Consider the following 14,476-nt stretch of genomic DNA (forward strand, 5'->3'; position numbering starts at 1 on the left):
AAATTGAGTTGGCCAGGGGTGAAATTTGTGGTCTATTTTTTTATATATATCTTTTGAAACTTGGCTTGCTCCAGGGATACCTAAGAATATATATATATATATAGATATAGATATAAAAATATTGCGCGGAAATTGAGTATACATGTTGAAAGAGGCGTTGAGTTTCTTTGACCTGCTGTTCGCAATTAATATGGATAGTTGCAACAGGTAGCGCAGAGTAGCGGCCACTGTTTGTTCATATACTGTTTGCAATGATGGGTGATAAATTCCATAGATGTGAACCTTCTAGAAGATGCAACTATAATTGACCACGTTTATTACGTAGAACAACTGCGAAAACAAGTTAATTCTTATTCACTGATTTTTTTTTTCTTTTTCAATCCATATACTTCATTGAGAAACAACAGTACTCTAAAAAAAAAAATTACATGAAAGGTGTAGAATAAAGAAAGGAACTAATTAATTTATTAAAGGAAGAAAAAAAAAATAAACAAAAAAAAAGATGAAATTATATCTATAATAGAAATCTATTATTACCCTCTTCCGTCACATCCCTCTCTCTCTCCCCTCCACACATAATATCAATTTACAAGCTTGATGCAACTTTCTTCAAGGCTTGTTGGATGTCGGCAATCAAGTCGTCGGTGTCTTCGATACCAACAGAGACTCTGACCAAGTCGTCGTAAACTCCGTTTGCCTCTCTCTCTTCCTTTGGAATACCGCCGTGCGTCATGATGGCAGGAACTTCGATGAGGGATTCGATACCACCAAGAGATTCTGCCAATGTAAATAATTGGGTTGATGAAGTAAAGATGGAGGCTGCTTTGGCACCACCTCTAATTCTGAAGGAGATCATACCTCCACCCAAGCCATCTCTGTGTTGGCGAGATACGACATCGTGGTTTTTGTGTGTTGATAAGCCTGGGTAGTTGACGTGGATGATGGATCCATCGTTGTGGTTGTCAATCTTGGATTGCAAAAATTCGGCAATCTTTTGTGCAGAGTTTGATGCCTGACGAAGTCTCAAGTGCAATGTCTTTAAGCCTCTGTGTGCCAACCATGAGTCGAATGGTGATGGGATTGAGCCGATGGCGTTTTGCAAGAATCTGAATTTCTCGTGCAACTCAGAGTCGTTTGTCGCGAGGACACCCATAACCACGTCTGAGTGGCCGTTGATGTATTTTGTGACCGAGTGGACCACGACATCGGCACCGAATTTCAATGGGTTGGAGATGTATGGGGAGAGAAAAGTGTTGTCGACAACCAAGATGACCTTGTTGCCTGTCTTGTCTTGGTGGTTTTGCAAGATTTGCTTAACCTTGGCGATATCGGTCACTTGCAAAGTAGGGTTTGAAGGGGTTTCAACCCAGACCAATTTAGTTTCTGGTCTCAAAGTGGCTTCCAAGTCATCTGCCAAGTTTGCGACAAATTGGGCTTCAACGCCGTGGTGGTTGGCAACCTTTGTAAAATATCTGTGGGTACCACCGTAAACGTCACCACCGGAGATGATGTGGGATCCGATAGGCAATGATTGGATAATCAAGGCGGTGGTGGCAGAACCTGAGGACAAGGCGATGGCGTATTTGGCTTGTTCCAATGACGCCACGGCTTGTTCAAAGTTGTCTCTGTTTGGATTGGCTGAACGGGAGTATTCGTAGATTCCCAATGGCTTGGATGGTTCGGACTGACCAAAGGTGGTGGAGAGGGAGATGGGTTCAATGACAGCACCTGTTGTGGCGTCAATAGGAGCACCAACATGGACGGCTCTGGTGCCAAAGGAGAAGTTTGAGGAAGAATCAACAGTCATTGCGTAGTTGGGATGAGATTTGTAAATGGAGCAAAAGAAAAATTAATAAAAGAGAGTGATAATAGGGATAGGAATATGAAAACAGTTAAATCCTGTTGAAGGTCTGTGTGTGTAAAAAGTGATGGTTGGTGGGTATTTGTAAGCAAAAAAAAATGTGTGTATTACAAGAGATGGTGGTCTTCTGCACAGGGATTTATATTGAAAAAAAAAAAAGAAAAAAAAAAAGAGAGAGAGAGAGAGAGAGAGAAGACAAAATGCCACACTTTTAATTTTCTCTCTCTTCCGCTTGCCCTCTCCCCCCTCCCTCTCCACTCCGTCGCAGCTTTAAGAAAAAAAGAAATTCACAAATGTGTGGCATTTTCTTGACGCTTCATATACACACAAAGACACAAAGACACAAAAACACACAAAAGAAAAGAAAAAGAAAAGAAAAAGATGAAGCCAGAAGCGAGGACAGAAGGGAAGGGTGAAAAAAACAGAAAAAACCAGAAAAAAATGAAACTAATGAAATCAGTAGAGATACTTGTGACATAATAGTATTATCACGTGATTGTGTTGATCGGAGATCAAACTCCGTGTTTTACTAATGGATAAATAAAAAGTGAGAAGTTGCAGATACACATACATATTTTATTTCCATATTATTCCTTTAGTCAAACTGGAATAAAAATTATGTGAAATAATAATGATAATAGTAATTTTGTTTTGTTTTGTTTTGTTTTAAAAAAAAAAAGGAGAAAAGAAGAATAGAAAAAATCAGGATATCTATAAGTGTAGTTCAATACTCTACTCCTGTAGTTCGTTTAAGAAGTTGGGATTGGTCTGCAACTTTGTCTTAAACTTCTCCCACCAATTGTCAAACGCCTTAATAGGCACTTTCCCCTGAGGATCAATAAAGCTAGCTAGATAGTTATAGGCATGCCCCACAATCTTATTCGCCAACGTAGCTGTACTCTGAGGATCCTTGATAGCTGGAATTTCTCCATTGGCCCTAGCTGTCGTCGTCGTCGTCGTCGTCGTCGATGCACGCGTGTGAACTAACCCACCACTGTTATCTGCTTTTGATTGTTGCAAAATCTGCTCTGCTTGTACCGTAGGCTCAATTGATATTCCGATATTAATAGTCACTTGATCATTCGCATCAGTCCCACTTGCACCCCCAATCCCCGATCCTTGTCCGTTAAAAGTATTGTCCACTTCCATTCCTTGGTCATTCTCTATTGTAGAATCACCAGTACTACTACCGCCAAAACCAGTACCACTACCACTATCATTACCAGCTCCGGAGCTAAAATTGGACAACCTATATATCGCAGAAGGTTTCGCTGGATTGATACCTCCAAGAAGCTTAAACTCCGGCTGCTGCTGCTGCTGCTGCTGCTGTTGTTGTTGTTGTTGTTGTCGTTGTTGTTGTTGGGGTGTAGGCAATTGAAAATAAACCAATGCTGTGAGATTGTTATCGACAAATGGAGAATTTGGCAATATAAATATGGTAATATAATTGATCTTAGACGCATTGGGTACACTAATCACATACTTTGTTGTATCTACTTGCTGAGCAAGAACCATAGGTCTCCCCAGACAAATTGCACCAAACACATTCTCTGCACTCATTCTCAAATAAGCAAGCGGATAACTAGAAGATTCACCACTGAACCAATTGATAATTATATATGGTGGTAACCTAATTGGTATTATATTGTATATAAAGAATATACTATTCCAAATGGCGTAGAAATGGCGGGGAAATATATCACAATTGCTATCTCTGTCTCTCTTTCTCTTTTGTTTGTCTCTGCGCTACCTTCTGGTATTTTCTAGAAAGATCTTGATTCTCACAGCCTATAAATCAGAACCATCTCAAATTAATTCACCAAATGGGGGTACCATATTCGTTTTCTGATGTTTTTTTTATTTTGCTCTGAAGCACTCAAAATCAGCCTGTGCTATCTAATGTTTTGTAGATTAAAAAAGGAAAGAAGCAGTATGTGTATATGGAAACACCGAAATTGATATGCATATTCTTTCTCTCTCGCAATCGCTCTTTTTGATCTAAATTCTTCCTTCTCGATTGCCAACACTTTACCTCAATTCAACGCAAACATTTTTATATTTTATTATTTTTCCACACAAAAACACCATGAAATAGCCACGCAATTTATGTCTTCAAAAAAATAGAGAATAACATAAGGTATCACCAGTATATACGTTATAGCATTGGTGTAAAAAGAACCAGTACAACCCAACCAAAATAACCTGGCTGCTAAAAATAAATCATAAGTATGAACATCCTTTTCTTTCCTCTTTGTATTCTTGTCTATCTTATTTCTCCTTTCTTTCTCTTTCGCATACACATATAAATATATATATGTATTTATATTTGTGCGTGCGTGTCCGGTGCCCAACTCTGCAAAGTCAAATGTAAAAAAAAAAAAAAAATTCAATCTGCGCTTCTCATTGTAAAAAAGAAAAATGAAAAATGAAAAAAAAGGGTAAGAAAAAAAACAGACATGTACATAACATTCATCGGATATACTACAGACAACTACTTCTACTTCTCACCACAACTACTTCTTATCATTTAACAACAACAACAACAACAACAACAACAACAACAACAACAACCTTGTATTTGACACCGATCATTTTGCATGTTGTTATAGTCGCATATGGAGTGGATAGCAATTTAGGAAATTCCTCCTTTCTCAACACACTCAAAGACACTCACACACACACACATCTATCCGTCCTACATTGTTATTCGCTATCATATGCGAAACAACGTGACGAAAGAAGCTTATACAAACTTGTCCATTTCTTTTTGTTCTTTTTCTTGATTTTTTTCTTTTTCTTTTTTTTTTTTTTCATTCATACTCCATTTTTGAGAGTATCGCTTGGACGATTTACTTAATGCTAGATCAGGTACAGATTTGTGTATCGATTAAGTTTCTTTCTTGAAGTTGATTGTCTTTTCCTTTTCTTTTCCCTCATTTCTTTCTCTTTTTTTTTTATTCTCCGAAAACAAAATAAGGGTTTAGAAGAAGAAGAAGATGGAGATGGAGAAGGAGAAGGCAGAATGACAGTTGACTTTTTGGATACGTCCTAGAGTAAAATAACGATGTACATATTTTCCATCTTTCGTGCAATGACAATCTACAGATTTTTTTACTATTGCAAAAGATGAATATGGGGAAGAATCTTCGTGACATTTTCTCTATAATTAAGTAACTAGAAGAAAAAACAAAACAAAAAAAAAGAAATAAGGATATAAAGCTGAGGAAAGCTTTGGTTTCTAAATTTTAGTCTAATTCTGATTCTGACTCTATAACCACCCAGCTTGTTGCACATCCTCCAGCAATGAGATGGACCTTGTCTTGGCCAGTGTACAACGGATTTAGGTAGTCAAAAGTAATATCATCTGGCAACGTTTCGGGTGAATGGGTACTACAAGCTTTAGCTGCGTAATTGGGGCTTCCACAATTACCATGTTCTCCCCATCCCCAGGCAAAGACCTTGTTGTCTGCTAGTAATAGACCATGCTCACTACCAACTACAAACAGGTAACAATCCTTTAAATGCTCAATTGATTGAGGGAACTTGTAGTTGTAGAGTTGACCGTGCGTATTGACTCCATACGACTTGATCTCATTATTGATTTTGACATGTATGGAAGACCACATCGATTCGATTTTCTCAATCTTATAATCTTTATCGCACGAAATGCACATATCTAATTTGTCTTTGTCAATATTGGCTCTTCCGTATATTTCGAGTTTCCCATGCTTTTCCCTTTTGAGAAACACTGTATAGTCTCGTCCTAGAACAAAGTCATCGATGGTTGAAGAACTCATGTCGAGATTATTATCCTCTGATGTAAAATGTAGTGCAACCGGTTGCCAAATTGCTCCTCGTTTGATTAGTGATGGATCCAAGACATCACCCAATTGTCCTTTTCTGCAGCTTCCCCAGCCATAAAGTTTACCATCGCTTGTTTGGAGCAATACGTGGTTCAAGGATGACTTTATCTTGGTGACAGGGTACTCAAATTCACGCAACAAGCCAAGATTGATATCACTATTACTTAGCACACCCAGCCCTAGTCCCAATTCACCTTTGTTACCACGACCAAGGCTATACACTTTTTTTTTGTCGCAGACCAAGTAGGAGCATTCCCAACTGCATGCAATATCGGTCCATACACCTTTTGGTGTGGGTGGGTGGATTATTTTGAAGCAATGATGCTGTTCAGCTTCTAGTTCTTCTTCTTCTTCTTTTTCTTTTTCTTTACAACCAATTTGGCCGTTGTCATTGGCTCCACAGCCATATACTTCACCAGACTCAAATAGAACAAGTGTGTGGTTTCCACCACATGTTATCTTTATGGGTTTGCTTTCGAGCTTAGTGTTTGATTTCAACTCATTAGTGTTTGGATCAAGGAGCATAAAAGTGGCTGGTTGTAGTATAGATTGGTCTTCATCATTGTCTAGTCCCAATTGATAGTTTCCATTCGAGCCACACGAAAGTATTTGATACATCAACTCACTTGGTCAAGTAGAATAAAGTAGTTTCTGTGAATATAAAGTATTTTGGTACTACATGCGCAAACGAGTGTTTCATACAAACTTTCATACAAACTTTCACACCAATACTCTTTTTTTCCCCCCATTTCCCATTTCCCATTTCCTTTTTCCCATTTCCCTTATGTTTTCCTATTGTTGAAGTCTTTTTTTTTTGCGCGCGCGCATTGAGAAAGAGAGTCGAGAAATGATTACCCGCAAGCTACTAATCTACAATCACCACCAACCATGGCACTTGTAACAAAGAATACTTTGCGAGATACATGCAGAGTAATTTATTAGAAAATATCTTTTCTTTCTTAGACCCGCATGGACTGTGAAACTTAAGGGTAAATACCAAAGCGATAGAAGAAGTGAGCCAATTTATGGACAAACAGCTCAATTAGCAAGTAATTTTTTTCAACTTTTGCAGGAGATCGATTAAGGTTCATTGAGAGTTAACACTTTTCTCTTTCTTTTTTGTTTTTACCTCTTTTTCTCTAAATAGGAATTTGCATTATCAAGATCCAAGAAGAAAGTGTTTCAAGACTTGGCTAATGTTTCAAAAAAAAAAAAATACGACAATAGGGCTCATACCGGAGTATACCAGGTATGTCGAGGATATACGGTTTCCCCTTTTCCAGCATTTCTTATTTTTACTTTTCCTGTCTGGTTTTTTATTGACTTGAGTTAAGCTGAACCAGATACTCACAATAGTACTTGTAAGTGATGTTTTCCATTCTAGTGTTTGAACTCGTGCTTATAAGTATAAACATTTATCAATCAACAAGAACATTTGGCTAGAATCTGAAGCTTTTCTTTATCAGATCGATATCAAGGACATTCGATGTTTGTACACAAAATCGGTTCGGGAAAACAACAAAAGAAAAAATTATAAGCGCAAAAAAAAAAGATATTGCGTCGGTAAGTAAACGTTTGCATGGAGAAAACAAGCAGTACATGTGTTGATAATCAATTGAAGTAAACAGAACATACTTTTATTTTTTTTCAAGAGAGTTTATAACATATACACGTAGAAAGCATCATCATAAACTTGACACTGTTTGTGTAGGATGGCCATGAACATTTTATATCTAATGGTCTTAGTCTCGAAGAAGAAGAAGTAAAAAAAAGTAATATGGTGAGGAATATATGCTTTTTTATTTGTTCTCTTGTCAACATTCTGGCTATTCCAGCTCCACCAAAAAAAAAAGTGATTAACAAACTATAACTAGTCAACTTGAAGAGGAGCAAGTAAATGTTTTTTTTTTTTTCTTTTTCATATTTGGTTCTAAAAATGTCAAAATACAAGAACACTACCAAGAACATAAAAAACAAGGAATGGAATGTTTGGATGAAGTTCAGGAAGTGAAATAAACGGGGTTGAAAGAATCTCCTGATTTCTATATTGTGCTTTTCTTTTTCTTTGCTGTTTTCGTTCTTGAAGTTTGAAGTCTGAAGCCATAGTTTTGTTGCTCTGTTGTTCTCCTTGCATCGTCTCCGTTTTTTTTTAGCAAGTTAATATTATAAATTGGAGCATGGCAAAAAGTATGATGACAAAACACTATAGAGTGTACAACTTTGGTAATGCTGGCAATGGCTTAGAATTAATTGCTTACGGAAAAAAAGGAGTGAGCAAAGGTAAACTCACACTTAAAAAAAAAAAAGAAATGAAATGGAAAAAAACAAAAACTGTGGCGTAATTGCAAATTCCGTACAGGTGAAATTTTTTGCACCCAAAACAACAACAACAACAACAACAACAACAAGAAAGAAAGAAAGGAGAGAGAGAGTTGAAGAATATGCATCAACATAACACACATTCGAATGAAAATAGACAAATACCAGAGTCATCAACCGATGGATGCACATGCACACATATGCAATCATACACTGACAAATATTTATATACACAAACACAAACACAAACACAAACACAAACACAATACCATCCTCCTTGTCAAGTTTGGACACAGCTTTGCATCTTCTTATCTAGTGCAGAGCTGGCAATCCAGCACGTGATTGGCAGTACACGTACTCTACTATACATACACTTGTCTACAGCCACAGTTTTTTTTGATTCTCTCATTTTATTTTCTCTTCCTCCTTTTAGCATATTGACACTCTTTACATCGTAAACTTCCATTACCCTTTGTCATATGACTTTCTGATATAGACCACAGCAAGCACATACATCGACACAATGCTGAGTTCGAGGCAAGTATATAATGGGAAGAAATCCGTCTTTACTCCTTCTTGCTATAAACTGTTTTATCACAATATCACCAATACATAGTTTTATAAAACAATCTCTTAGAATCTAAGAGTCATATACTACTCACATTTACAAACACAATTACAAATACATCCACACACACACACACATACACATATAAGTTTACTTCAATAATGGCCCCCGTTGCAGCTGCAGTTGAAGACAAGTACGATGCTTCCCAATTCCAACCTTCTTATTCAGGCAAAACCAAGCGTGGCAGCATCACGGTGAGCCAGGACAACCAAAAATTGGCATTGTACCCACAATACTTGCCCACATGGAACCCATTACAGAAATTCCCACCATACAAGTTTGAAAAATACATTGACAAAGGCCATCAAGCAAGCGATAAGTTTGAAAACTTGTTTTCTTTGGGCAGTGCCAAATCTACAGATTACACAGTGAAGAGGTTGACTCCAAAACTTGGATCTGAAATCGATGGAATCCAACTTAGTCAATTGGACGACAAGGCTAAACTGGATTTGGCCAAGTTTGTTGCTGAGAGAGGTGTTGTTGTGTTTAAGAACCAGGACTTTAATGATAAGGGTCCACAATTCGCCATTGACTTTATGAACTACTTTGGACCATTGCACATCCATCCAACCTCGGGATCCCCGGAAAATTTTCCACAAATGCACATCACATTCCGTGGGGCATCTCAAGATGAGATTGACACGGCTTTTGCCAAAAACACAAACTCCATCTCATGGCATAGCGACTGCTCATACTCTCTTAACGCGCTCCAATTGACTTTATTTTCATGCTTGCAACTTCCCGAGAGCGGTGGCGATACATTGTTTGCAAACACGGTGGAGGCTTACAATCGTTTGAGTCCCGCTATGCAAGAACGCCTTGAAGGATTGCACATATTGCACTCCTCGGTGGAACAGGCTGAGACTAATAAAAAGGCAGGCGGGATCACTAGAAGAGAACCCGAAACAAACATACACCCCATTGTGCGCGTTAATCCATTGACGGGCAAGAAACACCTCTACGTGAATAAGGAGTTTGGAAGAAGAATCATCGAATTAAAGAAGGAAGAGTCAGACTACTTGTTGAAATTCTTGTATGATCATATAGAGGGAGCGCAAGATTTGCAAATCAGGGTCTCGTGGCAGCCAAACACAGTGGTGCTCTGGAACAACGCCACCACTGTACACACCCCATGCGTTGATTTTGACGAACCCGTCATTAGACACGCGTACAGAATCAGTGTGATGGGCGAGAGACCCGTGTCTGATTTGAAGTACTTGAATGATGAAAACTACTTGAAAGAAAAGTACGAGGAATTGGGTATCTAGAAGCGATTGAAAGAATGAAATGTTGGGTGAGGGGTGTGTGTGTGTGTGTGGAGAAGGAGGGTTGTTTTCTTTTCCTCTTGAAATTTTTTGAAATAATGTTCAAGGTGGTTGTCGAAGTATCTGGAATGCAAAACACGCAGCTGCTGGATTTGCTGTATAAAGAATTACTTTTTCTTTTAAGAAAGTAAGAAAAAAAAAATGAGTATATGAATAGGTTATCTTTAAAATGTTTAGATTGTTTTTGTTTTTGCTTTTTGATCTCTGGGATTTTACCGTCTCTTCATTTTACTTGATTCTTTGTTTCAATATTGTGATAAACTATAAGCTTTACTTTCTTATCCATCAATAACCTGAACATGTCGATTTATAAATTGTTTTGTAGTAGTAGTGACATGTTGTTGCGATACCTACTAAGCATTCTATGCGGTATTGGTGATTGTTTCGTCTTGACGCGTACATTTTCAAATTGCCAAAAGAAAAAAGAAAAAAAAAAAGAAAAAACAATTTAAATTATGGATAGAAAGATAGAGGGAAAGAAAGGAAAAAAAAAAATTACTTGAAGTTGTGGTGGAATACTGCGCATCGTTTCCATCTGTTGCAAAATTCAAATCGAGTCGGATTATAGCAAGCCAACAACAACAAAAAAATAATCAATATAATAATCATCATAGTAATCATCATCAAACCCCAGACCTAATTGAGTTGAATTTCGAATATATATATATATATATATATATTCACATAACCAGTAACAGTATTTGGATTTTTCTGATGAGCTGGTTCAGAAAAGGAGAAACAAAACCTGTATCGACATCGGGTTTACAAGAGAACAAGGTACAGGTGCCAGCTTCTTCGCCAATTCGCATAGACACTTCCACGAGAGATGACTCTCCTATACGGCAGCCAAGCTTAGCAGCGGGATTGCCATCATTATCATCATCAGCATCGACGGCAGCAGCATCGACATCAGCATCAGCATCAGCATCATTATCAAATGATGCAAAAGAACGCGAGCTTGAAAAGAAAAGACAACGAATACGGTCGCATCCAGACTTTCCCTTGATACAAAAGAGATTTGATTACCTCAACGAAAAAGAACTTTTCAAAGGCTTTGTCAAAGGTGGAGGCAGGGTGAGAGAAGTTACAAAATGGTTGGAGGAAAATTATAGTCGTGAGGAATACCTCCGAAAACAGAAAGAAGAGTTGGAACGAAAGTACAAGGAGGAAAACAAATTGCGCCAGCAACAACGAGAAGAAAGACTCAGGTTGGAGTATGAAGCACTTTTAAAGCGCAAGGAATCCAAAGTGGAAACTGATCAGAAGAGGGACGATAATAAGGATAAATTGGGTAAATTGGGTAAATTGGGCGTGCAAGAGAAAGAGAAAGACCGGGGGGTAGAAAAGGAAAAGTACGAAAAAAAGGAAAAACACGAGGAAGTGGAGAAAGAAAAGGATGATGATGATGATGATGATGATGATGATGATGATGCCATATCCATTGCACCAACTAGAAAAACGGCACCAGCATTTATTGCCGATGAGGACGAATCACCAGTCAAGGGAAAAGCAAGGGTGAAAACATCTACAATTGAACCATCACCAGTAAAGGAGAATAATTCGTCTACCAAAGTCGAGATCAAGTCGAAACAATCTATTTTGAACAAGTATAGAAATCCAACATTGAGGAACCAACCTACTTTGGAGCAATTTGGAAGACTCGCATCACTATCAAACATCAATTCCTCTTCCCCCCTCTCTAACAACAACAACAACATCAAGAGAAGAAAACTAGTTAGAGGATCGTTGCTTGATGGCACACTTTCTTCTGAATCTGAATCTTCGTCCCCGGTGCCTGCACCACTGGCATTGAGTGCAAAGTTTAGCTTTCACGATGACTCAATTCCCAATCGCAGTAGTACAGCTTCTCCTATTGTTCCTGCAGCACCGTTAGACGAATTAGAAGAGCTGGAAAGGAGGATTGCAGAAAACAGAAGAAGAGCCAAATTGCAAAAACAACAATATAATAACAACAATAACAACAATAACAACATTAATAATTACAGCCAGGCACGCTATGGCCATCCTAAACATTCACACGGCAGCAAATCGAATGTCATTTCCATCAGTGATGAGGAAGAAATGGTTCTTGATGACGATGATTTAAGTGATTCGATGTCGGAGGAAGAGTTGGTGATGGGTGCTGAAGATGGAATCACCAGTATAGATGGTCAAATTGTCGAGTTTCTTAACAATGCATCGATTGAGGATATTGTAGATATCTCAAACGTCGAACCTGATGTGGCAGAAAGAGTCATTAGTGCTCGTCCATTCAACACGATCAATGATATTGCAGACAACAATTTTGCGGATGCCAATGCACCAGTACTGAACAGACGCAAGACTGTTGGATTGAGGATGATTGAACAAACTGAGGTGAGTTTGAAAGGATACAAGGCTGTTGATTCCTTGATCAAAAAATGTGCACAATATGGTGAAATTGTTTCTTCACAGATGAAGGCATGGGGAGTCACACAGACTGGACAAGAAGGGGAGTTGGATGTTGTGGACTTGGATCCTACAGACGATGGCGAAGCTAAGACTACTATCGATGTGCCAGCAGATAAAAAAGAAGAAGAAGAAGATGATGATGATGATGATGATGTGGTAGAGGTGAAGAAAGGTAGCTCTGGTTTAAGATATCTCAAACACAAACCTGCGCTTTTGAGCGATGATATCACATTAAACAACTACCAGCAAGTGGGACTTAATTGGATCAATATGTTGTACAGGAACAAGATCTCGTGTATCTTGGCCGATGAGATGGGTCTTGGTAAAACATGTCAGGTTATTTCATTTATGGCGCATTTGAAAGAAACAGGAGCAAAACATCCGCATTTAGTTGTTGTACCAGCATCAACGCTTGAGAACTGGATCCGTGAATTTAACAAATTTTGCCCTAGTATACAGGTGCAGGCATATTTTGGAACGCAAAAAGAGAGAGAGGAGCTTAGGTACGAGTTGCAAGATGCCGAGTTTGACGTTTTGGTTACCACATATAACTTGGCCTGTGGCTCTCCGCAAGATGCAAAGTTTTTAAAGAATCAAAACTTCAATGTGATTGTGTACGACGAAGGTCATTTGTTGAAGAACTCGCAATCTGAAAGGTATGTTAAGCTCATGAAGCTCAAGGGAAAATTTAGGCTACTTTTGACAGGTACACCTTTGCAAAACAATTTAAAAGAATTGGTCTCGCTACTTGCGTTTATTTTGCCAGATGTATTTAATCAAAATAAAGAAGATTATGTTGCAATTTTTAGGCAAAAGGCAACAAAGGTCACTGCAACGAATGAGAAGGAGGAGACAAAGAAAAACTATAATCCTCTTCTTTCCGTTCAAGCAATAAAGAATGCGAAAACCATGATGACACCATTTGTTCTTCGAAGACGCAAGGACCAAGTGCTTCAGAATTTACCCGCCAAATGTCATGAAGTCTGCCACTGTCAAATGACTAATGATCAGGCCAAGCTATACAACAAGTTCCTTGAAGACGGTCGCAGGACTAGGCAAGAGAGGTTAAGACGTAAGAGTTTGAGCCCAGCAGAGTTGGCCAAGTTGAATAAAAATGATCCAGTTCCAACATCTTCAAATGTTTTGATGCAGTTACGTAAGGCTGCATTGCATCCACTTTTGTTTAGGTCGATATATGATGATGCAAAGTTGCGTCAAATGGCCAAGGCGATTATGAATGAACCTGCATATGCCGAAGCCAATCAGCAGTATATTTATGAGGACATGTGCGTCATGTCGGATGCTGAGTTGAATCGATTGTGTGTGCAGTTTCCACATACACTAAAAAAGTGGCAGCTTCCTGAAGATGCATTTTTGGATAGTGGGAAAATCAAGACTTTGGAATCGATTCTCAAATCCATTATAGTTGAAAGAAGGGAAAAAGTGTTGATTTTTTCTTTGTTTACCCAAATGTTGGATATATTAGAGCAAGTTTTGTCTGTATTCAAGTACAAATTTGTTCGGTTAGATGGTGGAACTAGAGTTGAAGAGCGTCAAGAGACTATTGATTTATTTTATCAGGATGATTCGATTCCAGTTTTCTTGCTTTCAACCAAAGCTGGTGGTTTTGGTATCAATTTAGTTGCAGCCAACAATGTCATCAGCTACGACCAATCGTTTAACCCACACGATGATAAACAAGCCGAAGATAGAGCACACCGAGTCGGACAAAAGAAAGAGGTCACGGTCTACAAACTTGTGAGTGACAAGACCATAGAGATCAATATGATGATGCTCGCACAAAATAAGCTTCAATTGGACGCAAGTATGTCGGACGAGACTTCGGAAACAAAGATTGAAGAAAACTCTGCATCTATTTTGGAAAAGATTATTTATGACGACAAAAAGAACTGACCATAAACTGGCAGCTGTAGTTAGAGAACCCGATGAGGTGAAAAAAGTAGTATATCTACATACATAACATACAGAACATACAGAACATACAGAACATACAGAACATATACAGAAC

General features: G+C 38.3%; 5 protein-coding genes across 5 annotated transcripts; 2 read left to right on the plus strand and 3 right to left on the minus strand. All coding sequences in view use genetic code 12, as the record gives it.

Annotated features, from left to right (window-relative positions):
• Positions 1 to 586: 586 nt before the first annotated feature.
• On the minus strand, positions 587 to 1,807 carry CYS3 (cystathionine gamma-lyase cys3; the record flags this gene model as incomplete). Its single annotated transcript, XM_001525081.1, has 1 exon — positions 587 to 1,807. One exon carries the CDS (start codon positions 1,805 to 1,807, stop codon positions 587 to 589), a length of 1,221 nt encoding a protein of 406 aa, XP_001525131.1.
• A 786-nt stretch (positions 1,808 to 2,593) lies between these two features.
• Positions 2,594 to 3,421, minus strand: PVL30_002552 (uncharacterized protein; the record flags this gene model as incomplete). Its single annotated transcript, XM_001525082.2, has 1 exon — positions 2,594 to 3,421. The coding sequence occupies one exon, from the start codon at positions 3,419 to 3,421 to the stop codon at positions 2,594 to 2,596; it is 828 nt and encodes a 275-aa protein (XP_001525132.2).
• Positions 3,422 to 5,106: 1,685 nt separating this feature from the next.
• ATS1 (alpha tubulin suppressor) lies at positions 5,107 to 6,342 on the minus strand (the record flags this gene model as incomplete). The annotated part of the gene is made up of 1 exon (XM_001525083.2): positions 5,107 to 6,342. The coding sequence occupies one exon, from the start codon at positions 6,340 to 6,342 to the stop codon at positions 5,107 to 5,109; it is 1,236 nt and encodes a 411-aa protein (XP_001525133.2).
• A 2,430-nt stretch (positions 6,343 to 8,772) lies between these two features.
• On the plus strand, positions 8,773 to 9,939 carry PVL30_002554 (uncharacterized protein; the record flags this gene model as incomplete). The annotated part of the gene is made up of 1 exon (XM_001525084.1): positions 8,773 to 9,939. One exon carries the CDS (start codon positions 8,773 to 8,775, stop codon positions 9,937 to 9,939), a length of 1,167 nt encoding a protein of 388 aa, XP_001525134.2.
• A 771-nt stretch (positions 9,940 to 10,710) lies between these two features.
• On the plus strand, positions 10,711 to 14,361 carry FUN30 (DNA-dependent ATPase fun30; the record flags this gene model as incomplete). The annotated part of the gene is made up of 1 exon (XM_001525085.2): positions 10,711 to 14,361. The coding sequence occupies one exon, from the start codon at positions 10,711 to 10,713 to the stop codon at positions 14,359 to 14,361; it is 3,651 nt and encodes a 1,216-aa protein (XP_001525135.2).
• Positions 14,362 to 14,476: the final 115 nt, after the last annotated feature.

This window comes from Lodderomyces elongisporus, chromosome 3 (assembly GCF_030384665.1).
Source record: "Lodderomyces elongisporus chromosome 3, complete sequence".
Classification (NCBI taxonomy): Eukaryota; Fungi; Ascomycota; class Pichiomycetes; order Serinales; family Debaryomycetaceae; genus Lodderomyces; species Lodderomyces elongisporus.